Raw genomic sequence first — 24,414 nt, forward strand, 5'->3', positions numbered from 1 at the left:
AAGAGGTCCGGGGGAAGCGGGAAGCGAAGCGCTTCTTCCCCGCTTCCCCCGGACGTCTTTTGCAGCAAGGGGCTGCAGGGAGATCGCTATCTCCCCGCAGCCCCTTGCTTCAAAAGAGAAGACCCGCTGTCCCCGGGGCAAGCTTCGTTTTGCGAAGCAAGCCCATAGGGAAATTCGTCTTGCGAGGCAACTCGAAAACGAAAAAACCTTTCGTTTTGCGAGTTTTTCGTCTCGCGAGGCGTTCGTCTTGCGGGGTACCACTGTATGAGATATTTGCTCTTCTATATAATCAGATAGTGTCAGCTGTCCTGGCTTTTTATCTCCTGTTGCTTACGTATGAAGTGTAGGGTGTTTGAAGTGGTGTGTTTAAGTAATTACCCATTTCCTTTGCATTGCATATTGCTCTTCTCCCTCCCCACCCACCCCACCCCCATCCCAAAAGTTACTTGCTTAAAAAGATGGTATAACTCAGAATTCCAAAATATATTTTAATTAAATGTACATGTTAGGAAAAAATAGTGGTTGAGAGACAATTGCTTCAAAGAATGGGGTGGGTAGTTAGAGGAGCATAAGCTTATTTGTGCAAAGATGCTTGGATAAACCGCATGTAAGTTTACCTAAGGACATCCTTAGAGTGAATATATTTCATAGTAGAGTAGGTTCTGAAACAGTTACACAGCATTAGAAACATCGCTACATTTTGAATCCATTGCACTGATTTGAATACTGCAAAACCCGGTGTTCAGGTGCATGCAAAGCTTGCTGTGCAACACCTTTTCTTTCTCAACTAGGATTTAAAACTAAATAAAATAAAGATTTGTTAACGCTAATGTGCGTTGGATATCCACACACGTTAGGAATAAAGAGCATCTGGAATTGCAGTATACATAGCCAATCTCTTTGGCAAGAACAGTAGGAATCTGGCAAAACTGGAAACAGTCCTAAATAAATTAGTCTAAACAGGAAGCTCTGAAAGCTCCAGTGTTTGATGTGAACTGCCAATATGGGTCTCCATTAACTTCAGTAACGGCTTCCAGAAAACTGTCTGCTTTCTCTCCTTCCTGCTGCTTTATATGTGCTGCTATCATTTAGTCTTTGTACAAGAGCCTCTCTGCTACTTGACTGGTGGGTTTTCTGATTGAGATTACACTGCTTGCTGTGCCCTTGTTTTTTGCTGCCGTTGTGCAGAAATCATGGGGGATAGCAGTGCGGGGGGGGGGGGGAGACAAAGCATAGAAATGTGCATCTCCTTGTTAAGCTGAGGAATATGGAGCTAGAAGGAAATAGCGTATGAGGACCTTTATAGCAGTGGGGTTCCTGTCTGAATGCTACTTGTGCATGCTTCAGTTTTCTGTTGTTGATGATGGCAACCTGAAGAGTCATTTGACGTTCTCCAACTCTAGTATGGATTCCAGTGTACCAAACACAAAAGTGAGGTGCTGAGTTTAAGGGCACATGTGCTTCCCTGAAAGTGGTGACGAGGAAAGCAATGAGCTCTTGTGTGTAAATCATCAACTGATGAAGCATTATTGCATTTTTGTTCTCCTACCAAAACCAGATACTTTTGAGTGTGAAGTAACCATGAGATGTGGATACTTTCTTCTATTGAATCTGAAATACGGGAACAGTAGATTATGGGCAACCCAAACACAACTTGTTCCTTGCCTAAATTGACTCTGTGCATCTGAATCCTGTAGAAAATGTGTCTAAGCTATAGCTTGAGACTGCTTGAACATTTCTCCTATTATAAATAAATAAATTATTGGATGTAGAAAACTAGATGCCTTTGGGAGGAGGCAGATTTTAGGCATTGCCCCCACATCCTCCTCTTTCATGTTATGTTGGTGCTCTATATATCTTCAGTCATGTGAGCTGTCACCTGCAGCCTGAAGAAGTGTGTGCTGACCTGTATCATCTCAGTAATACTAGGCTTCAGTTTTTGCTATTCCTTGCACAAATGGGTCTAACTTGCCTCTGAATGCTGTTGTGCTCACAGTGCTTATTACTGGCATCTGGTTGGGCTAGATGGGCCACTGGCCTGTTCCAGCAGGCTCTTCTTAAGTCTTCCTAGGTTAAGTGATGGCAAGAGAAGCGAGTAACAGCCTTGTCCCTCCTAGTTGAGGCTCTTCTTTCATCTATGGTTGTTGGACCAGTTTGTGTTGCAGTCATTATTTTAGGCTGCTGCTTAGAGTATGTGGAAAAAGACAAGCTACTGATAGGAAGGACTGCTATCAAACTAGCCAGCAACAAGATACTTGGAAAATACCACAGTGATCAGGGCTGTCTAGATCATTCCATAGAGAACAAGGAGAGAGGATGGAAAGGATTATTTACCCCACCATATTGTTTCAATGAGTTTTTTGGACTAAATGTGCAAAGTTAATCAGATTTTTGATGAACACCTACAGCTGGCGAATGATGATTGAACAGCAAGGTACACAGCCTGTGTACTTTCTAGAACTAGAGTTAGCCAATGTCTGTTGCAAGGACCTCTTTAAAAGTGTCACGTGTGCAAAGTACCGTTTTAACTTGCTCCATTTCTTCTTGAGAGAGGTGAGTCTTGGTGTAGAGGAAGGAGGAGCCCAACCGGAAGAGGCTGTGCCAACATCAGCTTAATAACATTGGTCCAGTTATTGAGTTTGCTCAGTGGGTCCCTATATAGCCTTCTGGCAGTTCAATTGTCCTTGCTGCATCTTAGTGGGTGACTCTTCCAGAAGATAGATTACTGGAACAAGATGTGCTTCTCATGTTCCAAACAGCACTCTTGAAACTTGCTTCTGCAAAGTTTGGTTGCTAAATTCCAGATTCTTTCAAAGTACTGGGCGCCTGTAAGAGAGAAAGGATGCAATGGCAGGAGTCTTAATAGCACTTTATCACTGTCAGCATTGTATGCATAGCCCATGTATATTCCCATCTTCTGTTTCATTAATCGTTTATAACAGAGCTTGCCAAACTTTTCATGTTGGTGACACACTTTTTACACATGCATCATTTTTACACAGCAATTCAGTTTTACTAGCAAACAAAGTTAAAGTAACTCCTTTGCAGCCCCAGGAGAAGCATGGGGAGTGTTTGCATGACACACCTACAAACTGCAACCAACACACTAGTGTGTTGCGACATACGGTTTGGAAAGCGCTGCTTTATAACATGCAACCAACTGTTTCTGCTTGTTTGCTCATAAATCCTTCCTTGCAGTGGAACAGACTCCCATGAAAGGTGGTGGACTCTCCTTCCTGGGAGGTTTGTAAGCAGTCATTTATTATTTCTGCATTGCAGAGAGTTGGAATAGATGACCCCCAGGGTTCCTTCCAACTCTTCATTTCTCTGATTCTAAGGGAATTGGTTGTCTCCCCCTAGTGGATCTTAGCTGTAAAGTCCGAAAGACAACTATTGCTGTTTCAGGAAAGCTGCTGTATTAATGAAGAACAGTGGGGAAAATGTGGGGTAGTTTTTAGAAGAATTGCAAGTGCCAGGTTGAGAGCCATGTAGTGGTTGGAGGGCAACTGCAAGCTCGATGGGAAGAGTGATGATCTGCTGTGTTTGCTTACCTGTAATGTGTTGGAACCTACTGTGGAGCTGAAGTTGGAATACTTGTCACTGCTGTGGGGCTTGCCATGTTTGTCCTTGCAGAACCAGCGGTAGTAATCATCACGCACCTAGACACAAAAGTAAAATTGCAGCTGACAGGCTCATGTTGTTAATTGTCTTCATGGTGTTCCAATGTTTGTACGGTACCCCTTCTACAGCCAGACAAACATAAGCCATTTGCCTTTTGGGTTTCATGTCCCAGCCCCAACCTGCCCAAACCACCCTTTGTCAAACTTGCAGTGCCAATCCTATGTGCATTTTTCCATAAGTAAGTCCTGCTGTGTTTAACGGGGCTTACTCTCAGGTAACTGTGTATGGCACTGCAGTACTGGAGATGGCTTCCCACCCATTTGCCTTTCTCCTACTGCAGTTACCTGTTTCTTGAGCAGACAGTGCAGGAGGAAGATAAAAAGTCCTTGCAGGCTGTTGAGGATAGTGAAGATATAAGACATGACGAGGGTTTGATTGCTGAATTGAAACAGGCCAAAGACCCAGGTGGTACCCAAAATACAGAGCTGGGCAATGGCTGTGATTGTGAGTACCCTGCAGGGATGAGAAGAAAAGGAACACAATTTAAGTGCTGACTTGTAGAGGACACAGTCAGGATTAGCCTCGGCAGAGGAGCTAGAGAGGGCCTGCAACTTGAGACCGTCCTAGAATAACAGCGTGTGTTTCACTTGTTCACAGCCAAGGTAGAATTAGTGTAGTTTTGAAAAATATATCACATCCCTTTCCACCAATCAGCCCAGTAAACTGTTTAGCATAATCCTACTGCTACATGGAAGGGCTGTTATTGTCTTTTGCTAGTTATTGCCTGATGTCTTAGACTCCAGGGGGTCTCTGTGGCTGCTTACCTCTGCTTTTTCAGTTTACTCATATCAGGATTGATGTCAGCAAACTTCTGAGAGAGCTTCCAGACAGTAACCACAAAGACAACGGCATTCAGCTGTGCAGAAAAGACGGGAGATGGAAGTTAGCAAGACGCAGAGATAAGAGTTGGTCTTTGGGCTGCATCTGCTGCACACACACGAGTTTTCCCCCCTGCCAGTTTTCTCACACACAATGTACACATTTTACCCCTACATATATCTGTGTAAGCCAAAACTCATGGATCAAATGGTTGGGTTGCCTGGATGATTGCAATGGGGTTTAGTTACTTTGGTGAGTACTATTTGTCACGAAACACAGCTTGGCCGGAAAAAAATGTTCCCTGATATACATAAAATCACCTCTCTCTCCCCACCCCCAATCTCTGGAAGCCATGCCTTTGGAAAGTGGATGGAGCTGAGAATCAAGGCAGTTCTGGTTGCCAGTGTGGGGAAAGAGTGAACTGCAGACAGCTGAGAAACTGACGAGAAATGGATTCAAAGCAGTAGGTGGAGAATTGTATCCAAAGTAGAATTAAAAAACCACCCACCACTCACTGATGCCTTTGTAAAGGGGTTGGGTTGGATAGAAGTGTGCTAATACATGCAAGGAAAGGGTAAAGATTGTCATCAAGGAAAGAAGAATAAATGGCTATTCCTGGGATACATTAAGCTTACCATGATGATGAGGGCAACGGGGGCCAGGAAGCTCCAAAGGAACCCTTTGTCCATTTTAAGCCAGCAGCTGTGGGGGAAAGGCAGAGGGTGAATCGTTTGGGATCGAACTGCCTTACCTTCTGCGTATTATGAATCTGTTTCCCCTGTCCCCTTAGAAAAGCACTGTCCTTCACATGTGATCTCCTAAACATTTATTTATTTCAGCTATTTGTATACTACCCTTCACAATTATTTATCCCATGGCAATTTACAATGTATTTTAAAATACAGCTGTAGGAAATATAACTTCCTGGTACTTTTTAAAATACAAGCAATTAAAATGCATGAAATTATCAAAATATGGTTGCTGCCCCATATTTCTGGAGTGCTACAGATGAGAAGCTCCTCTGCTTTGTTGCCACCTATTGCTAGTGTACACTGAGAACGTCCTTCATGGAATTTTTAACACAGTCAGTTTGATGTGGGAGAAGGTTGTATAATAAGCAATGTACCTCTCAAATCTGGCAAGCTGTGATCTCATACCTTGTCCCTAATCAAAATTTTGGCTGCTACATTTTGAGCTACTTACCTTTTCCCAACTGTTTCAAGGGCAGCCCCATTAGAATACTTTAAATGAAATTGTACCAGACTCTGGAATACCTAGTGCAAAAACACTCCCTGCCCTGCAGGGGTTGCTGTTGGCAAAGTAGTATACGCTGCTAGAAAGGCCTTCCATGCCACCTGTGCCTCAAGCTGGATCAACGAGTACTCCTAAGCTGAGAACCTGATATTTCTGATGCACATACAGAGGCTGTGTCCTTCACTGCTTGGTGCCCCAGAACAACAGCTGTGCTTTGCTTGTCCATGCTCTTACCTCTTACCTCAGTGTAAAATCAAACATTTTTATTACACACTACTAACATGCTACCTAGCTGTCCCCATTTCTGTTCTGGATCTGGTATCCTGAGTTCTACTGGACAATTACTCTCTAGTTCACATGGGTGCACACCAAAACCCACGACTTACTTTCTTAGGTTGCCATAGCCCTCGCTATTGACAGCAGCTGAGATGCCCACCACAATGGCTGGGATTCCATATCCTACAAGGAAGATGTGCCAGTTCCGGAGGCTGTGAGTATTGAAGACCTTGACGACCATCAGGTAGAGCTCCATGCCTTCCAGCAGCATCCAGCAGAAGACCGAGAGGAAGAAGAAATGCAGCAGCCCAGCCACTACAGCACAAGTTGTCTGGGAGGGGAGACAGAGCCAGGGGGAGGTTGTGAAAGGGGCTACTTGTTGGAGGGGGGGGGAATGCATAAGGTCCCCAAATCCGAAGGGAGGAAAATCCAGCTGCCTACTTGTTTGGGGAAGAACTTGAATTGGTACTTTGCAAACTGAAATGTTCCATACTGGAGATCTGCTACCACGCCACGGTATCAAGCAACCCTTCCCTTGCCTCTAAGTGATATGGCAGCTGCAGTTTGACATTGTGACACAAACTGCCTTTCTGGCAAATGCCCCTGCCGTTTTGACAGAGGTTTCACAATGCAGCTCGTTTCTATCATCAGCTTTGGGCATGACGACGATGCAAGGGGAACAGGTTGAGCCAAGTGCCTTGCACTTTTGTCCCTCCACCTCTTCACCTTCTGCAAAAGCATTCTTTGCTTCTCCTTCAGCATGGTGTCCATATCCTATAAACCTGTCCCACATTGGAAGGCCCCCACACACAGAGAGAGATGCAAAAATGGAAATATGACAAAACAGGAATTGCAAGGTGCTTCCTGTTCCCACCGCATCATTGCCACATCCTACAGCCTGCTGTGGCCATCAGTTCCTTAGTCTCCTTAGCTTCCTGCTCCCAAGCACAGGGTCTTTGTAGTGCTGTCAGCAAGGGCTGTAGTCGTGGGATTTTCACTAGCCTGAGTAAGAAGCCAGGAGCTTCCCTGTGCTATCAGAAGGGCCTGGGCTACCCATTCACCCCCACCCCCAATTGTTTCCCTTGGAACAGCTCTGGTCAAATAGCTCCCTGTGTGCATGCTAGCAGGCCATCCTGGCCAGTTACCTGGTTGCCAGTGTTCCCGGCACCCATGAGGAATATGACGTAGCCAACGAAGAGGGCCAGGCAAAGGTGGAGGTGGATGGTGGTGCGGATACCTCGGATGGCACGGCAGAACAGGAAGGTGAGGATGGACAGGAACAGGCAGATCAGAGACACAACCAGCCCAATCTTGGTGATGATATCCAAGCCCCAGTCCTGCCACAATGACAAAAGATTGAGCCCGTGCAATACAAGCCAAGTCTTAGGAGAAATTTGGCATAACCAGCCGATTACCCAAAAAGGACCTCCCCACCAGAGACACTGATAATAATAAGCTGAACTGCAGTCTCAGTTCCTAGTATCTAGGAGGCAATGTTTTGAAGCCACTGGAAACTTCCATGGGAAGAAGGGTCAGGAGTCCTGTTATCTAGGCTGAACCTCTCCTTGCTCTTTGGACAACCTGCTTTGATTCCTACATCTCCACAAAACACCAGGGACCATAACTTGGTTCTGATCTAGCCTCAAACAGTTGTGAGTCCTTGGGCTTCAGAGTACCTGCAGCCTCTCTCTTTCCCCTCACTGCATACACTCCCTCCTTACCTCTTGTCTTCATGCTCCCAAGTGAGTCAGCCAGGTGAGCTGAGCCAAAGCCAGGAGCACGAGCATCTCCTCTGAGTCGTCCCCCAGTCCTTACTCTCTGTACCCAGCTAGCATCTCTGCTTCCTCCTGCTGTTGTCAGGCTGATCTTGAACTCACCCATCCTTCACAGCGGAGGATTAGGCCCCACGTAAGTCAGCTGGCAGGCAAGTGGCCTAGAGCACAGGTGGGGAGCCTGTGGTGCCTCAAATATCTCCCCCTTGATGACTAGTCGTTTTGCCTGAGGCTGATAGGAGTTCAGCAACATCTGGAGGGCCAGAGGCGTCCCATCTCTGGGCTTGGAAATGGAAGGGCAGGCAAGCAGCAAGTGAGGCAATTGCTCCAGAAGCTGTTGCTTGTTGAGGCAAGTGTCCTCTGCTTCCCACCGTTAAAAAAATACCACTACCCTCACAGTGTGCCCCCCACTTCTCTTTGTTGGTTTCTGCCTTGTGTGCAGGCTTGAACATGTGCACAACACTAAGAAAGATAGCAGGCCATGCCTCCAGCCAGCGCTTCAACCCATGGACCCCAGCAGGTGCTTGTGTGAGCCAAGCAGCTGACTTTGTGTCTGCTAAAAAGCCATCTGATGCACATCCATTATCTGCACTGCTGATGTGACATCAAGAGAAGAAACCCTCATATCCCTGCAAAGTCAGCTCCTTCAGGGCGACTTCAGATGCAGCCCTCAAACAGAAAGGACAGCTCTCTGCTTCCCACACACTTGTGGTATAACATACAAAAATGGAAGATATACATCTCCCCTGTGGAGAGATGCTTCACTGAAACTGCTGTGGCATGCATGCAGTCCAGCACAGGAAAAGGTGTGCAAGTTTTCCCTTTAGATTTTTTTTCCTCTGGGAACACAAATAGTGAATCAATCATGTTCACTTTGACACTTCTTGTAATGTCTCTGTCACTTCACCTCTCTCAAGCGTATATGAAGTCTCTGAATCACTGCTTGCATCCAACACTGCTGTTGCAGGAACGAAACAGGCTTCTGCTTATGCAACAGGACTTCCCCTTCCTCTTCTCCTCACTGTAATCCTCAAAACTCTGCTCCAGAGGTTTGGGGGACTCTGGGAAATATTTTGAGTGCATACAGGGGGAGAAAGTGAAGTCCACTCATGCAGTGTTGGATACAACCCACTCTAATGTCTCCTCCTGACTGCAGTACATGGGAAGATGATGTGTCCGTGGCCAGGAAAATGAAAGGGCTTTTGGACTCACCTCCACATCATAGAAGGCCATCAGGACAGCAAAGCTGGTGAGGTGGTCGCACCGGCAGTGTGTGCTGGTGTCAGTGCTGGTGTCCAGGCGTGTGCAGCCTTCTTGAGACCAGTGCCCACTGCCATTGACAGGCTTCCAGAAGGCACAAATCACCTGCAGGTCAGGCTTTGATTCCTAAGGAGAAAGTGGGAGGAAAGCATCTTGAGGAACCTGGAGGTTAGGAGCAGCGGAGTAGTATTCTTGGTAACTTGATACTACAAACATGAACATGTACACAGAATGGGAGGAAGCATAAACAGTCTGAACTTAACGCTGATAATATGGATCAATGAGGTGTCGACATCTGCTCACGGGAGCTGGACAGAAGAGGACTGAGAACGCCCTTCTTTTCTGGCACCTCTGCTTCCTCGTGTAAAAGGGACAGAAAAATGGCCCGCACAGAGTACTGGTGATGGCTGGTGCTAGGGAGGGCAAAGAGGAAATGGAGAATTAAGTACTCACTGCTGTCCGGTGACTGAAGTTGAAAAAGACAGGGGCCCTCAAGGCTGTGGTTTCGTTGTGGCCCACAAAAGCAGAGGCCACTGTGGACAGGACCTCATAGTTGGGCTTGCCTGGCACCTGTGCACATTGTGGGGACTTCCCCACTCGCTCCCATTCTTTCCCTTCAACGTGAGCATCAGCCAGGATGGGCCCCAGCCTGTGGTAGGAGAGCAGGCCGGCCAGGCCCAAAGCTGAAAAGACAATAGTGTTAGTCACTCTCTCCATACCATTTGTTTTTCTTAAAATAAAGCTTTTTAACACGCCTTTCCACTCAGTTGTCTTTTTTTTGTCTCACAAGTTGAAATGCCCCAAGCACTTCTGCTTCTCCCAACACATACTTAGACTGGCTATCGAGGGAGCTGCTCTCAAGCTTTCACCACCTGCATCCCACACCTTGACAGCAATAGAGCTATTTGTGGAGAACCTGTGGCTCTCCAATTGCTGTTGGACTACAAGTCCCATCATCCCTGACCACAGGCCATGTTAACTAGTGCTGGTGGGGGGCTGAAACAACCTCAAGAAAGCCACAGGCTCCCCATCCCTGGCATTGGGGAAACTTTGCATTCTTTGTAAAACAAGATACAGTCACCTCAGGTTGACTCTCTGGCCTAGGGATTTCTAAGCGCTGCATTCCATCACCCCAAGCAGATGAGGAGGAGATATTAAGCATATGACCTGGCAGCCCTCAAAACAGTACCATTCAAAATAGTAACAATAAAATGAAATGGCATTGTCCTGATCTAGCTATGGAGCTCCACGGTCATACACAGGCTTGTTTGCATGTGGACATCACCTGCGGATGGTGAATATACATAAATTAGCTGTGCACTGAAATGTGGATTCCCCAGAAGACTTCCGGGTTGACGCGATCTGGAAATGGCGGATTCCCTCCGAGCTGCGGAGGGAATCGGCCCTACCGAGGACGGGTCTTTGCCGCGCCGGCGACGCGGGGACCCTTAAAAACCGCTGGCGCGGAAGCCTGCGGACTGAAGACTCGGCGGGTGCCTTAAGCGCCCCCCCTGATTCGCGAAGAGCCTTTTTAAAGGCTGCGGAGGGGATACGGGGGTGGCGTGGCACTGAGAGTCGATCGCTACCTCGGTGGAGCGAAGCCGCGAGCCATGACCAGAGAGCGCTGACTTCCTTCCTTGAAATTTGGATCGAAAGAATCACCCGTGAGTAAGACGGAATTGGACTTTAAGAATATTATCCTGTGAATTTGAGACGACCGGGGGGTGTGCTAAAAGGAAGTCCGCACCCCCCCCCCTTGCAGACGATCTAAGCAACGACACAAGAGCTAAGCTGGAGAGCCTACCCTTGGTGGGGTGAGTTAAAAAGGACACTAACTTTCAAGATTTAGCTAAAGAAAATTTTGGGCTGGAGAGTGGAGTTTTGGAAACCTTCTTTTTGTTTTAAACAACCCCCCGTCCCGGGCTCGGGAACGTCCTGCCTTTCTGCCTGTGTAAGAGCTGCGGAGTTTGACAGCTGTCAAAGCTGCCAAACGGGCGGTTTAAAGTGGAAAAATTGCTATTTAAGATCCCTCTGGACTAAGACGAGTTACAATTGAGTCAAAGCTGTTGGAAACAAAGTAATAATAATTAGTTAAAGGATTGTTGGTGAAAAAGCTAATAAGTAACCAGATTCCCCCTAGGGGGAATTTTGTGAAACTACAATGGATACAATGGCTGTGGAAGGAAAGTTACTAGTGGAAATCGAAAGGATGTTTCAATTGGTGGGAATCTTACAAGAGCAGAGCTTGGCCATGAATAAACAACTTGTGACTATGACCTTGGGAACAGGCAACTCTGCTCTTTGTATTGAGGACCTGAATGAGAAAGAATCCACAGCTGAATGGGAAACAATATCTACAGAGGTGGAAGAGACTAAACAACAAGAAAAAGAAGAAGTAATCTTGGGAAGCAACAACCAAAAGCTGACATCTGTGGAACACAAGCAAGGAGACGCTGGGAACATACCCACCACAAGTCTGCGAAAGACACAGAAGAAGGAGGAGGAGGTTCCGGGACAAAATGGAATACAGGAATTTAAAATAAAGAAATATGGTTGGGGCCTCCGTTTGGACTTTGATTTTGAAGATACAGGCTTTGTGGAAATTTTTCAGCAGTTACTTTTGAATCTCCTTGTGGGAAGAGGATATACTTTGATGGTGAAAGAACTTTTTCCAGACCCGACGACTGACATAAAGGACTACCAACAGGACAGGCGGAGAGGGACTGAAAGAGACTTGAAAGCCTCGGACGTGAGGAACCCAGGCTGAGAATCTCGAATTTGGATTTTTATTTGGAAGGGACATAAACCGGGGATGGGAGGGAGGGAAGAGGAGATTCTTAAAAACTCTTAAGACTTTTAGGTTTGGTCAATATGACTCTTAATTAAGATAAAATGAAAATCGATGGAAGAGAACTTAAGTCCAACTTAGGAAAATCAATTTTTATTATAAAAGAAGTAATAAGATAAATAAGATGCTTAAGAGGAGAAATACCAACTTGCTGATATAATCTTGAAACTGGGATGCACGAGGGGAGGTGGGGGGAAGTCAGGGAACAAGGTTATGAAACCGGGATTTGCTGATTTTATACATGTCTTTGTCTTTTGTCTTTTTTTGTGTGTGTTTTGTTTCTATAAAAGCAGAAAACCAAATAAAAATTTTATATAAAAAAAAAAAGAAATGTGGATTCCCCATCTCTATCGCCCTAAAAAGGTAAAGGGACCCCTGACCATTAGGTCCAGTCGTGACCGACTCTGGGGTTGCGGCGCTCATCTTGCTTTATTTGCCGAGGGAACCGGCGTACAGCTTCCGTGTCATGTGTCCAGCATGACTAAGCCACTTCTGGCGAACCAGAGCAGCGCACAGGAATGCCGTTTACCTTCCCACCAGAGCGGTACCTATTTATCTACTTGCACTTTGACGTGCTTTCGAACTGCTAGGTTGGCAGCAGCAGGGACCGAGCAACAGGAGCTCACCCCGTCGCGGGGATTCGAACCACCAACCTTCTGATCGGCAAGTCTAGGCTCAGTGGTTTAGACCACAGCACCACCCGCGTCCCTATTGCCCTACCCCACCACAAAATACAAAGTCTGGCCGTTGAAGCTGTGTCCTCAGGGAAGCTGGCTCTTCTCCATTGCCTCTTCTCAGCTTTTCCTGTCCGCTGAAGGCCTCTTGCTGCGGGCCACAGCTGCATCTGTACTCCAGCCCCTTTGTGGTGTACATGGGGTTCCCTTACCTTCACCTTCTTTGCTTGCTGCTTCCCAGTTTAGTTCCATTTGGATAGAATCCTGCAGCAGCCATGCTGGGCTCTGGCTTCGGTTCCCAGCTGTCCTGATGTCCATGGTCAACTCTGGAGTGAATGAAAAAAACCCAGGTCGAGTTTGACAGCCAGCAGAAAAGATAACACCCCAGGAACATGTGTCACTTTCCTCAAAAGCTACTCCACTCGTAGTCTCTCCCAGCATGGGAAAGATCTTGCCTGCCACAAAGAAGAACTGGGAAAGGAGGGGGAAACGTTCCTGAAGATTCCAGTGCCAGCCTTTCCCACCCTGAAAGGGTCACAGGGTGCACAGCCAAGGGAGCCAATATGGTACCCTTCAGATGCCTTAGGGACTCCAATAGCCATCATTCCTGGTCATTGGGTCATTGCATGCTGGGGCTGATGGGAGTTGGAGTCCCAACAACATCTGGAAGGCTACGCCTGGGAGATAGGGTAGGTACACCTGCAATGAGAGGGGAAACAGGAAAATCCCAACCTCTGCCACCAAGGGAGCCCTCAGGTCATCTGCAAACGCTCTGCACACCAACCTGTTCCATTGCTGCTCCCGGTGCTCACAGTGTTTTTGGGTAAAGCGAATGCTAGAACTCTGAGCAGGACCTCCACAGTTTCCATCATCTCAGTGACGAAACGGTGCCCCTGCTCCTTGTTCCCACTTGGCATCAGAGCCACGAGGTCATCCAGCAGTGCCAACAGACTCTTGAGAAGGAAGATAGGATGTCATCAGCTCTCAAGGAAAAAAGCTGCCACCATTATGGTCCAGACACTCAAAACACACAGAGCAGAGATGGTCAACGCTAGTCTGATTAATCAGCTGTCATCAGAACAAGTGCATGCAAGCACTGAGAGGGTAGATTTCGACTGTGTGTTGCTTGTTCAGCACATGGGAAAAGGGAAGGTAGTTCTGTGAACTTGTGTATGGTTATTGAAACACTTGTTGGCTCGCAGTTTGAGCCAGTGTACAATGTGTAGATTGTGGTGGAAATTAGGATTGGGAGCCCGCATGGCCCAGTAGATGCCACATGGCAACGACTGGCAGTGACTTGTTCACAACCACTTCAGAACTTCCCTCTTGAACTATTAATTCTCCCATCTTAAGAAATGCTGGTCTCCAGGTTTTTTTATTTTTACTTTAGAGAAAGCAGCATAGGTTTTGGATTTTTAAAGGAGGGATTAGGAAATATTCTGCATAGTAACACCTGATTCCAAAGATAGTTAATTTGGAGTAAGTCCCATTGGTTTCAGTCAAATTTACTACCTTACAGGACTGCACCCCAAAAAAACACTACACAAAAAGTTAAATACTAATAGGAGGTAGACAGTGTTCTAATCATCCTTCCATATGTAGCAAGATTTCAAATTGAAATTTTCAGTGATGTTGGGGGGGGACCCACTGGGTTATAGGCACTTTTGGCTACCAAGTCATTACAGCAAATTGCAACAGATTTTGTATTTGCAAGTTACAGGATCTTCTGTCTGAAGCCACTGAACCACTTGGCAAAGGAGGGGTAGGGGCGTGTTTGTGCGCGTGTGTGTGTGTGGACAGAAGGTTTTTGCATTCCTACCCTTATACATTGCATCCTCCTTTACGCTCTTGATAGAATTTTGTATCATTTATGTCATTGGTTCCCACTCTTCTTTGGGCCACTGCCTCCCTGGCTCCATAAACTCATCCTCAGTGCCCACTACCCTACAAAAAAACTATTCAGAATGGCGGTTTACATCAGTGTTTCCCAAACTTGGGTCTCCAGCTTTTTTTTGTACTACAACTTCCATCATCCCTAGCTAGCAAGGCTAGTGGTCAGGGACAATGGGAACTGTAGTCCAAAAATACCTGGCGACCCAAGTTTGGGAAACACTGGTTTACACAACCCACTAAAAAAAAAGATAATAACACAATAAAGTTCAATACAGGAACAATTATTTGAACATTTATTCAAAATTAAATTTGAATTATTTTGTTTAATTAATTCAACAAAATTAATGAACTTGATCCACTAATACCAGCTTTTCTAAGTCTGATAGTCATTTACACCTCCAGCATATGGTCTGAGTGTTATCTCACTTGATGTTTTGTATTTCAGAAGAAATACAATTGACTAAAGCAGTAATGTTTATTTTGACTCATGTTGTGAACAGCAATAGCTTTCTGGTAGTTAATTGTTCCAATGGTGGCTTATTGTTAACCTCTTCGCTACCAATGGAAATGCACCAAATTTTGCTGTGCGAATAGAAGTTTTGTCTACTGACTACCAGTTGAATCTTGTCCAACCCTCTCTACCATTTTTTTAATGCTCATAAATAAACAAAAAATGACGCAGCTGGGATTGATCTAATTCAGCCCTGTAAACTGAACTGGTCTTGCCAATATTGTGCAAACATTTGCATGAGTATGGGGAGGATGGAGGGCTCCATAAACATGTACACAGTGCGGTGGTAGGGAATGTAAACTTAAAATGTTTTTGTTTCAGTATACTTCTTTAATGGCTGCTGCTTTTGTTAATTGCTGCTGGTGTTTAGATGCTATTATTTAGGGTTAAGTCAGAACAATATGGCTTTAACTGGATGATGACGACGACGACTTATGAAGGGTTGTTTCCAGCTAAATTATACTCAAGAGAAGATCCTTTGAAATGACTGGACCTCAGTCAGTCATATCCAATCATTTCAATTGGTATGCTCTGAGTAGGACTAACATTGGAGGCGGCCCAAAATTTTGTACACCACTCATGTTCTAAAAGTCTGTGTATAGTTCCGCAATAAATAAAGTAAAATACATGGAAAAACTGCTGCTGGAGAGGAGAGGGCATTAAGGCAGAACAGCCAGTGAAGGGAAGGTCACAACCAGCGTGTGTGAGAAGAAAAGCACAGCTGCGCATGTGCATGGGGGAAAACTAAATGAAATTTTGCCCTTAAAATTTAAGAAGAATCGTTAATCACTGATAGAATAATACCAAAATACAGCACTATCCGACCCATTGCTAAACATTCCCAGCACCAGTGTCTCTGGCCCTCCAGATGTTGTTGGACTCCAGTGCCCGTCAGTCCCAGTCAACATGGCCAGTGGTCTGTGATGTGGCAGCTGATGTCAAAAGCAATGTCTGCAGGGCTCACAGGTCCTGCACCCAGAACTAGACCACAACCATTTTGTTTAGACAACCTGGGATGTTTCACTTGCAAATAATGTTAGTGTGAAATGGAAAGTAGAACCAGGTCATTTAAAAAAACAAATTGCTTTCCCTCATTCGTTTGCTCTACAGGGGCAGGAAATGCGCATATATATATATATATGTGTGTGTGTGTGTGTGTGTATTTGAGAGTCACTTACTAAAATGGTCTTAAAGGCAGCTTCATGTGCAACATTTGCATGTGTTCCTGCACTGTGCAGACTTGTGCAATATGGATACACCCTGCAGAGACTCCCCATTTGTTGCAATTACTGCTTCAGTGGGAAAACCTATCCTCTCCTCATGGAAAATGTACGAAGGACCATTTTTCTTACAGGAAAGTGATGGTTGGCTAGAAAGCACTACTTGTTGGCCTCTGTTTCCACTTATTTTTAGAGCAGCACATTCTGCTAAGCCCTGCAGCTCTGACCTTTGGAGCAAGGGCAAGTGTTAAAGAAGGCAAAGGCGAAACCAGCTTGAAACATACCTGCAGCTGCTTCTTTGCGTCTGTTGCCCCTGGCATTTCCAGCAATGAATCGCAGAGATGCTTCCTTTTTGCTCTGAAGTCGCAGAGGAGCGCCTGGAAAACAATCCCCACAAAACTTTAAATTGCTGCGCCTGTTTAAGCCTACGGGCCAAGCAAGGAAGCAGCATTCACATCTCTTTAGTGCTGGTACACTTGATTTTTAAAATAACAAACAGCTGGCGCCAGGAGACTCTGATCCAGATCAGGATCATGGCATGAGACGTACTTTAAGTCCTTTGCCCCGGCCTCAGTCCCAGACTGAACAGACGGCCCCCACAACAGCTCTTTGCAATGAGAGGGAAGCTACAAAGGGCTAGTGCTGCAGACTGAGCAGCTGCGTCACAAATGCAAGAGGAAAGAGGCCCTAGGAAATGCAGAGAGCGAGATTCAAGACAAATGGCTATAATCCAGCACACAGCTACATGCGCACAACACCTATTTAGGACAAGTGGGCACAAAGTGACAGCCAGAATTTTGTTCTGACATTTAACAGCAATGCTCAAATTTCCCTCCAAAGTAGTTTAAACGTTCCCACTTTCAGTAAGCTGGGGCTTTATGAGGGTGCTTTCAGGGAAGCAAAGCGCAGATGTTTTAATTCTGTGGCTACATAACTCATGGATTAATTGTTACCCCTCAGCTGAAACATAAAGCCTTTGGATGGATTGGTAGTTTCATGGGCATTATGTGGGTTAAACCACAGAGCCTAGGACTTGCCGATCAGAAGGTTGGTGGTTCGAATCCCCGCCATGTGGTGAGCTCCCGTTGCTCGGTCCCTGCTCCTGCCAACCTAGCAGTTCGAAAGCACGTCAGAGTGCAAGTAGGTACTGCTCCGGTGGGAAGGTAAGCGGCATTTCTGTGCGCTGCTCTGGTTCACCAGAAGCGGCTTAGTCATGCTGGCCATATGACCCGGAAGCTCCCTCAGCCAATAAAGCGAGATGAGCGCTGCAACCCCAGAGTCGGTCACAACTGGACCTAATGGTCAGGGGTCCCTTTACCTTTACATAATTATCTTTGTAGGAAATTCCTGGGGTTCAAATTCCACAAGCTCTTATTTTAAAAGTCATGAATATCCCCCTCTGCCCTGTCTCAATGGACAAACAGGACAGGACTGTCTATAGAAATGTAGCTTCCTGAGAATCTCAGCTAAGTTTTTTTTTTGGTAAAGTTTCTAGTCCTTAAAATGGCAGTGCAAACATGATTAAGTGTATGTGGGAAGTACCTCGAGGGAATTTCCACCATCAGTGTATGACAGCAACCAAGTTTCCAATGGTTACAGGGTGCCATGAACAACTTTTCGCCTCTTCCCATAGCTAATGTAAAGTATGCTAATTAAACACTATATCCAAATCTTCACAATTTGTATCATTTATACATGCAATGTAATGCAGCTTTCCTTAGAGAATTTTGATGGATTTGGTTCTTTTTTCAAATAACCAGATATATGCAGTTCTTGACACAGCAGCCAATTACCCAAGTCAGTAGAAAGCCTATGCATGTAATTAATTTGGTCTTGATTTCCAAGGTCCAATGTTAGGGACTCACCTGTTCATCTGAACAGTTATCACTTGAAGGCTCCGGGCAGCTGAATTCTGGCAAAAGAAGGACAAATTATCAGAAGGTATTGCTCTCCACCCCTTTCCAAAAAGCCTTTCACATTCTGCTTGCTGTTTTTAAGAGCCAGGGGCACAATACATTGTTCCTTCTACTGAGTAACCCATAATGGTTCCAGCAGCTCCTGTTTGAGTGGCAGTAGCTAAATATGTCTGAACCCAACAACGGATATGTATTAGAGCCATGCAGCGACCACAAGATTCAGCTTGTTTCTGTAGTGCTTGGAAGCAGATTGGTCTACTTCAAATCTGCTCTGTGTCATTCCAATTTAATTCACTTTTTAGGTCCAAAACTGATCTGTTAAATCCAAAGCTCTGCTTTGTCCCCGTTGACTATAATGGGGAATATAAAAATAACTATAATTTCTTTCCCTTTTCACATAAATGGATGAAATTTGCAGGAAAATGAACCCCTACACAGTGGGTTAGGCCTGCCAAATTTCAGGCAGATCCATCCCAAGATTTTTGTTTAAGGAACATTTAAAGGTTGCTTTTTTATTAAAGAATAAAAGTCTCTACCTTTGTTATTTTCTGCCAGAATTGGATGCAAATTGAGGGCTTATTTGCTCCTTCTGTGGGGATGAAGCCTGTCAAATCTCGGAAATATATATGTGGTGGTTCTTCTGCAATGTCAGACTTTACTTTTGGGGGGGTGGGAAAAGAGAAATTTTCTCCCCTCCTTTTTGTGGGCAAAAATGGGGACCTGGAGGAGGTGCTATCCCCCAAGTCACTGTGACTATAGAACATTGGGGAAATAATTCACTGTGATTGAAAGCAACTTCTGCTTTTCAAAATGAAAGACTCTCCTTCCCACCCACCTCTACTCCCCTCCCCTCCCCAGCTCTGGGTCTTTCTCCAGCCAGCTTGGTTTTGCGTCTTAGAAAAGAGTAAAATAACATATTGGGAGAACTTCAAGAAGCTACGGAGAGCCTCCTTGATGGCCCATCTAGTCCAATACCCTGTTCTCACACAATGCCTATGGGAAGCCCCAAAGCAGCAGCTGAGCAAAGCAGTGCTCTGCCTGCCTGCGATTCCCAGTCACTGGCATTCAGAGGCATTCTGCCTCCAACAGTGGAGGGAGAACGTAGCCGCCATAGCTAGGAGCCTCCCATAGCCCTCTCCCCTCCATGAATTTGTCTAATGCCCCGCAGAGGACCTTAAGGTCCATGAATAACCATAGTTTAGAGGTCCCGGGCCCTAAGGAAGTCAGACTATCCTCCACCAGGGCCAGGGCCAGGGCCTTTTCAGTGATGGCTCCGACCTGGTGGAATGCTCTGGCCCATGAGACTAGGGCCCTTCAGGATTTAACCTCCTTCCGTCGGGCCTGTAAGGCAGAGCTAGTCCACCTGGCCTTTAATTTGAATTCAGTCTGATCTTTTATTTCCCTTCTCTTCCCTCCCCCTCCCCTTTTATTCTCCCCTGGCCTCCTCGCTGGCCCAAGTAGGAATAATTCGGCCAGCTAGCCCTGGTGATTATCTAATGCTTATTAGATGGATTTCCCCTAAATTGATTTCTGAACTTTGAATTTTATTGTTATTCATGTTTTTATACTGTATTTTATGCTGCTTTTACAATTAAGTGTTTTAAATTTGTTGTTAGCAGCCCTGAGCCCAGTTTTTGAACCGGGAAGGGCGGGGTATAAATAAAAAAATATTATTATTAGTGCTCTTTTAAAGCCACCCACAACTGCCTCTTGTGGAAGCAAAAGCCACGATGCCGTGTGAAGAAGTACTTCCCTTGGTCTCTCCAGAATCCTCCACCCTTGAGCAAGAAAAGGATAAAATAAATCCACTGGCGAATGCTGTCCGTTGTTTAGAAATGACCTACAGGTTCCAGCACATGTGGACGAATTCAGACTACAAGAACTCACAGCCATGGAACCTTGTTTCCATGCTTTCAAATGCTGGCCACAGCGGTGGAGGAGTTAGCCCCAACTTTTTAAGGACGGGCTGGGAACTGCGACAGCACACGAAGGGAAAGATGGGGATCCTTCTTTTAGCTGGGGCCCACATGCCGGCATACCCCTTTCTCTCTGTTTCTGCTACCCCCTTCCTTCTCTTCTTCTTTCTGGCCTCCTCCTCACACACTGGGCTGCCAGGGAACAGGACAGACAGCCATTACCAGATGTCTGTCTGGCCTAACCACTTGCAGAGGCCTCCCCTCCCCTTCCGCTGCTCCCCATCCGGCTTGGCTCCCATTCTACCCCTCCCGCTCTGCATCCTTCGCACCAGGCTCCCCTCTTCAAGGGTGGCGTGTGGCCTCCCGTTGTGGTTTGCTGAGTTCCCGGCTTAGTGCTCCCCTGGAATACACCTGGCTGTCCTGGCCATACAAGCCCTACACAGCAAGGACTGGCCATTCTGGAGCCACAAGCCCCGGGAGTGCTGCTGAAACAAAGCTCCTCATCCCTGCCTGGTCTGAAGGAGCCTGAAGAAGTGGAGAGCAGAGGGTGGTTAATTGTTGTCAGTCAATCACTCAGGCTGGAAGGGGAATCTGTCAAAGCAGAGTTCCAGGGGAGTGGAAACTAGACACCCCTGTGGAGATGAGCCGTTGATGGAAGTTGTAAGGAAATAATGCACCTGGGTAGCCTAGTTAGATGTTGTCTGAGCAGAAAACGATCACTGTTAACACATCTGGAATCAAATTGTCTTTGCATGCAGGGAGCCAGTGACTGAGGCAAGGAAGGCAAGGTAAGTGTTTTCAGTATATTGAAGTAATCAATGGACCTTTTCTGCAATTCTTCCCATGCGGATTTAAACTGGGAATAGTGCTACATTAAAGTAAGAACAGAAGGCAAATGTATGCATCTCCCCACCCTGCATTATCTAGACTCTAGGTCTATCTTATTACACATCGTGGCCTTTGACAATGTCAGCCTCCCCCCTCCCCTGAGAACATGGCCCCCTGCCCTCCCCCCCATTTCCTAGCCTCTTCCACCAGAATTTACCTTTGCATTTTGTGATGTTTTTACCCAAAGGTCCAACATCCATATACTGGAAGTACCCTGATGGGCACGTACACAGAAAGCTCCCCTCGACGTTTTCACATTTGGCACTTTCATGACAAATATTTTGTTTACATTCATCAATATCTGAAAAGGAGTGGGGGAGAAACAACAACAACATGAGAATAAGAAATCTGAAAAGGGAAACGGGAGGAGGAAGTAAGAAACAGCCAAGTTGTCTCCTAGCATTCAGCAATCTGTTGAGCCAACCGGGGCTGTCTTTGGGGACAAGGCAACTAGATAGAATTGCAACTGTGTGAATTCAGTTCTGCTGCAATGCATTCCGCGTTATTCCGTGGCTGAAATGCAACTACCGTATTTTTCGCTCTATAACACGCACCCAACCATAACACGCACGTAGTTTTTAGAGGAGGAAAATCCGTAGGCATGCCACCCGTAGGCATTCCCTCCATAACACGCACAGACATTTCCCCTTACTTTTTAGGAGGAAAAAAGTGAGTGTTATGGTGCAAAAAATACGGTAAGTTTTATTCAGAGCAGATCCACTGAAATTAACGAACACAACTAAGTCAGGCCCATTAATTTCAATAGGTCTACTCTGAGTTAAACTTAGTTGACTATCACCCCGTATAACATTTTTATGATGATTCTGTAAAACAGTGTATTTATTTAGATTTCTCACCTGACCTTTATCAGAACATGCTGTCAGACCAGGGCACAATCACAGACTTAAAATAAAAATACAGCAACAGCAGATCCAGAACAAGTAAACAATAAAATAACATTGACAGATGGAGTTAAGACTCAGGGTAGTTAAATAGGCATCTACAAAGGCTTTCTGGAAAAGATAGGTTTTCAACTTGGGTGCCAAAAAATCTGCAGTGTAGTGCAGCCACATGAATTGCACCCAGGCTAAAGTATATGCCTTGGACCGCTAGTTCTCCATCAGAAGGGCCTCTTGATGCTGAACTGCAAAACTATTGTGGGATGGTCTTCCAGTGTCACGTGGGTGAGGATGATACTGACAAAGGGAGGGTCTCCGTGTTATTATTTGAGCCTGGAAGATGCTTCACACAAGGACTTCCCATTTGAATATGCCAAATCCTCTCCTGTTGATAGGATTGGAAAGTCCCTGTGTGCACAAACTTCCACATACACAATGGAAGTCTCTTGAGTACACTGGACTCAACCCTGATGGCAGCTTCTCCTTTGAGTTTTGGCCCAGTTGGCAAAAGAAGCAAGTTTCTCATCCCTACAGCACCTCATGAACGGACGGGAATGAGGATACTGGAGAAGATAGGAAGGAACAAAAAAAAATGTCCTAGATTAAAGCCATTTATTGCCAGGTTTCCTTCAAAAAGGCTCACAGAAAGGGAGGACATGGCAATCCATCTGGGGAATATGGCCCCAGGAAGACTCTACAAACTGTGTTGACTTGACAAGAGGCTACTGCATGTGAATTATTCCATGCAGAAATCCACAGTTTACATGCACAAAAGCTTTAACCCCTGTAAAATGTGTAACAGTGCATATGATAGTGAAGACAGATGATTGTTCTGGCATCACATAACCAATATAAGAACACAGAAATCTTACATATGGTAGGTTTGTGCACAGGTATGTTACAAACAGTCATATGGCCTCATTGATCCTCCACAACCAAACATGCCCATTACAGAAGCTCAACTTCACATGTTTTATCAGTGAATTGTACACCAAACTTCATCCAGGGAGCTCAGATTGGCTTAGACAGCCTTCCAAGCAATCTCTATGCCAAGTACTGGTCATGCTGAGGTCTGTTTTGCTTTAGCATCAGATGTGCTCAGATCATCCTCTGGCCCCAACATATTTAACATCAATAGCTAATTGCAACTCTGCGGTAAATGAAGAAGTGCCATTGCCCATGCATTCCTTTGGCTGGCTAAGAAAGAAATGTTGCATTCTCTCTGAGCTGTACCTCTACATATCTTTTTGTCATCTTGTATGCTCTTCGCAAATCCCGGCTTGCATTTACAAAGGTAATCCCCTTTGGTGTTGATGCAACTTCCATAAGGTCCACAGATGGAAGTGTTTTTCTGGCACTCATCAATGTCTGCAATGAGAAATCTGCTTCTAGGTGAAACACGGCAAATTGGCCCCCAACCTGAGCCATCACATCATGATAAGCAGGAAACTGCTTATGGCTGCAGAAAGGCAAGCCATTCTAGAAAATCCGCCTTGATTAAGCCATTCAAAGAAGCATGCTGTTAGCATTCACTTAGAGCAGCAATTCTCAAGTGTTGGGTTGCAAGAGCATTGTAGCTGGCATGCCAGGCTGTTAGCAGGGACAAGAGGGCTTCCCATTCAAGTAAAAAAAATGGCTAGCGTTAATAGATGTCTGCTGAGTACACCAGATTTCAACAGCAATTGCCATCTGGAACAACTCGAGGAACCTCCAGCTTAGAGGGTGAGAGAGTAACAAGTCAGGTTTTTAGGTTAGTTTCAGCCACAGAAGCTGCAAGCGAGAAGGTAATGAACTGGAGGCACAGCTAGAGGGTGTTGTGATGCGGATGCTGCGGATGTGGCCGTCTTCCTTGCCTCACTATGCAGCAGCAATTGCTGTTTTTTGTGCCGTCCCCCACAGAGGTCCCCCACTCTTGTGTTGCAGACTCAGCTGCCAGAAGTAAATTAAGAAGACTAAATTATGACATCTCCCCCAACAAGCAAATTTCAGCAGTTACTGGCTCCCCATTTAGGCTAAGGGGTGCAGGCTCCCCACTCCCAGGAGAGGAGTGTTGCATTTGCTTGAAAGAAGCCCTCCTGTTTTTATTCCCAGATGGTACACTTAGGTTTGGTGCTGGTTGTAAAACTTGTGCACAGGCCCATGTACAGCCAGACTTGTGCCCTTGCTGTAGCTCTCAGCTCTATACGTCACGCCAGTGCCGTGCCTGGAGCGAACATGCTGCATCTCAAGCAAGAAAGCCCTTACCCTCGCAGGCATTTCTCTTCTCGGGGACCTTCTCAAATCCATCTACACATATACAGGAGTTGTTCTTGCAGTTGGCATGGAATCCACAGTCTAATTTCTTCTCAAGGCATAGATCCACATCTATGAATGCAACAAACAAGGATACACTTTGCAATCGGGCTGTTAACCGTCTCCTGCATGCATCAAATGGCTGAAGCCTGGGAATTCCTTTGAAGGGTATGGATCCTGTGCTGCCCCTCCCCACGGATGTTGTTGGATTACACCTCCCATCATTCCTGACTGTTGGCCACACTGACTCGGGATGATGGGAGTTGGGATCCAACAGCATCTGGAGGGTCAAAGG

General features: G+C 45.8%; 1 protein-coding gene across 3 annotated transcripts; it reads right to left on the minus strand.

Annotated features, from left to right (window-relative positions):
• Positions 1-474: 474 nt before the first annotated feature.
• Positions 475-24,414, minus strand: ADGRE5 (adhesion G protein-coupled receptor E5). Of its 3 annotated transcripts, XR_014217104.1 has the most exons (17): positions 24,072-24,414; positions 23,061-23,195; positions 21,086-21,229; positions 18,074-18,120; positions 16,493-16,585; positions 13,369-13,537; positions 12,797-12,910; positions 9,516-9,745; positions 9,015-9,188; positions 7,176-7,367; positions 6,141-6,361; positions 5,136-5,202; positions 4,446-4,537; positions 3,966-4,134; positions 3,552-3,659; positions 1,581-2,826; positions 475-1,545 (listed from the first exon to the last, which is right to left on the minus strand). XR_014217104.1 is itself a non-coding variant. In XM_082213633.1 (16 exons), exons 1-16 carry the CDS (start codon positions 24,397-24,399, stop codon positions 2,794-2,796), a joined length of 2,316 nt encoding a protein of 771 aa, XP_082069759.1. In that variant the 5' UTR covers positions 24,400-24,414; the 3' UTR covers positions 475-2,793. The 3 variants fall into 3 exon arrangements, 2 of the variants coding, with proteins under 2 accessions (XP_082069759.1, XP_082069760.1); XM_082213633.1 differs by having other exon boundaries at positions 475-2,826; XM_082213634.1 differs by lacking the exon at positions 23,061-23,195 and having other exon boundaries at positions 475-2,826.

The sequence above is a fragment of the Podarcis vaucheri genome (assembly GCF_965113315.1).
Source record: "Podarcis vaucheri genome assembly, chromosome: 2".
In the NCBI taxonomy this organism is placed as follows: domain Eukaryota; kingdom Metazoa; phylum Chordata; class Lepidosauria; order Squamata; family Lacertidae; genus Podarcis; species Podarcis vaucheri.

What these genes read in the sequence shown, in the direction of transcription:
- ADGRE5 (XM_082213633.1), bottom strand. Translation starts at nt 24,399, where the DNA reads ATGCTGTTGGATCCCAACTCCCATCATCCCGAGTCAGTGTGGCCAACA. An exon ending in TGGCCTTCTATGATGTGGAG is followed by an intron (nt 7,368 to 9,014) that starts GTGAGTCCAAAA and finishes TCATTGTGGCAG; the next exon opens with GACTGGGGCTTGGATATCAT. An exon ending in AGTAAACTGAAAAAGCAGAG is followed by an intron (nt 4,135 to 4,445) that starts GTAAGCAGCCAC and finishes TCATCCCTGCAG; the next exon opens with GGTACTCACAATCACAGCCA.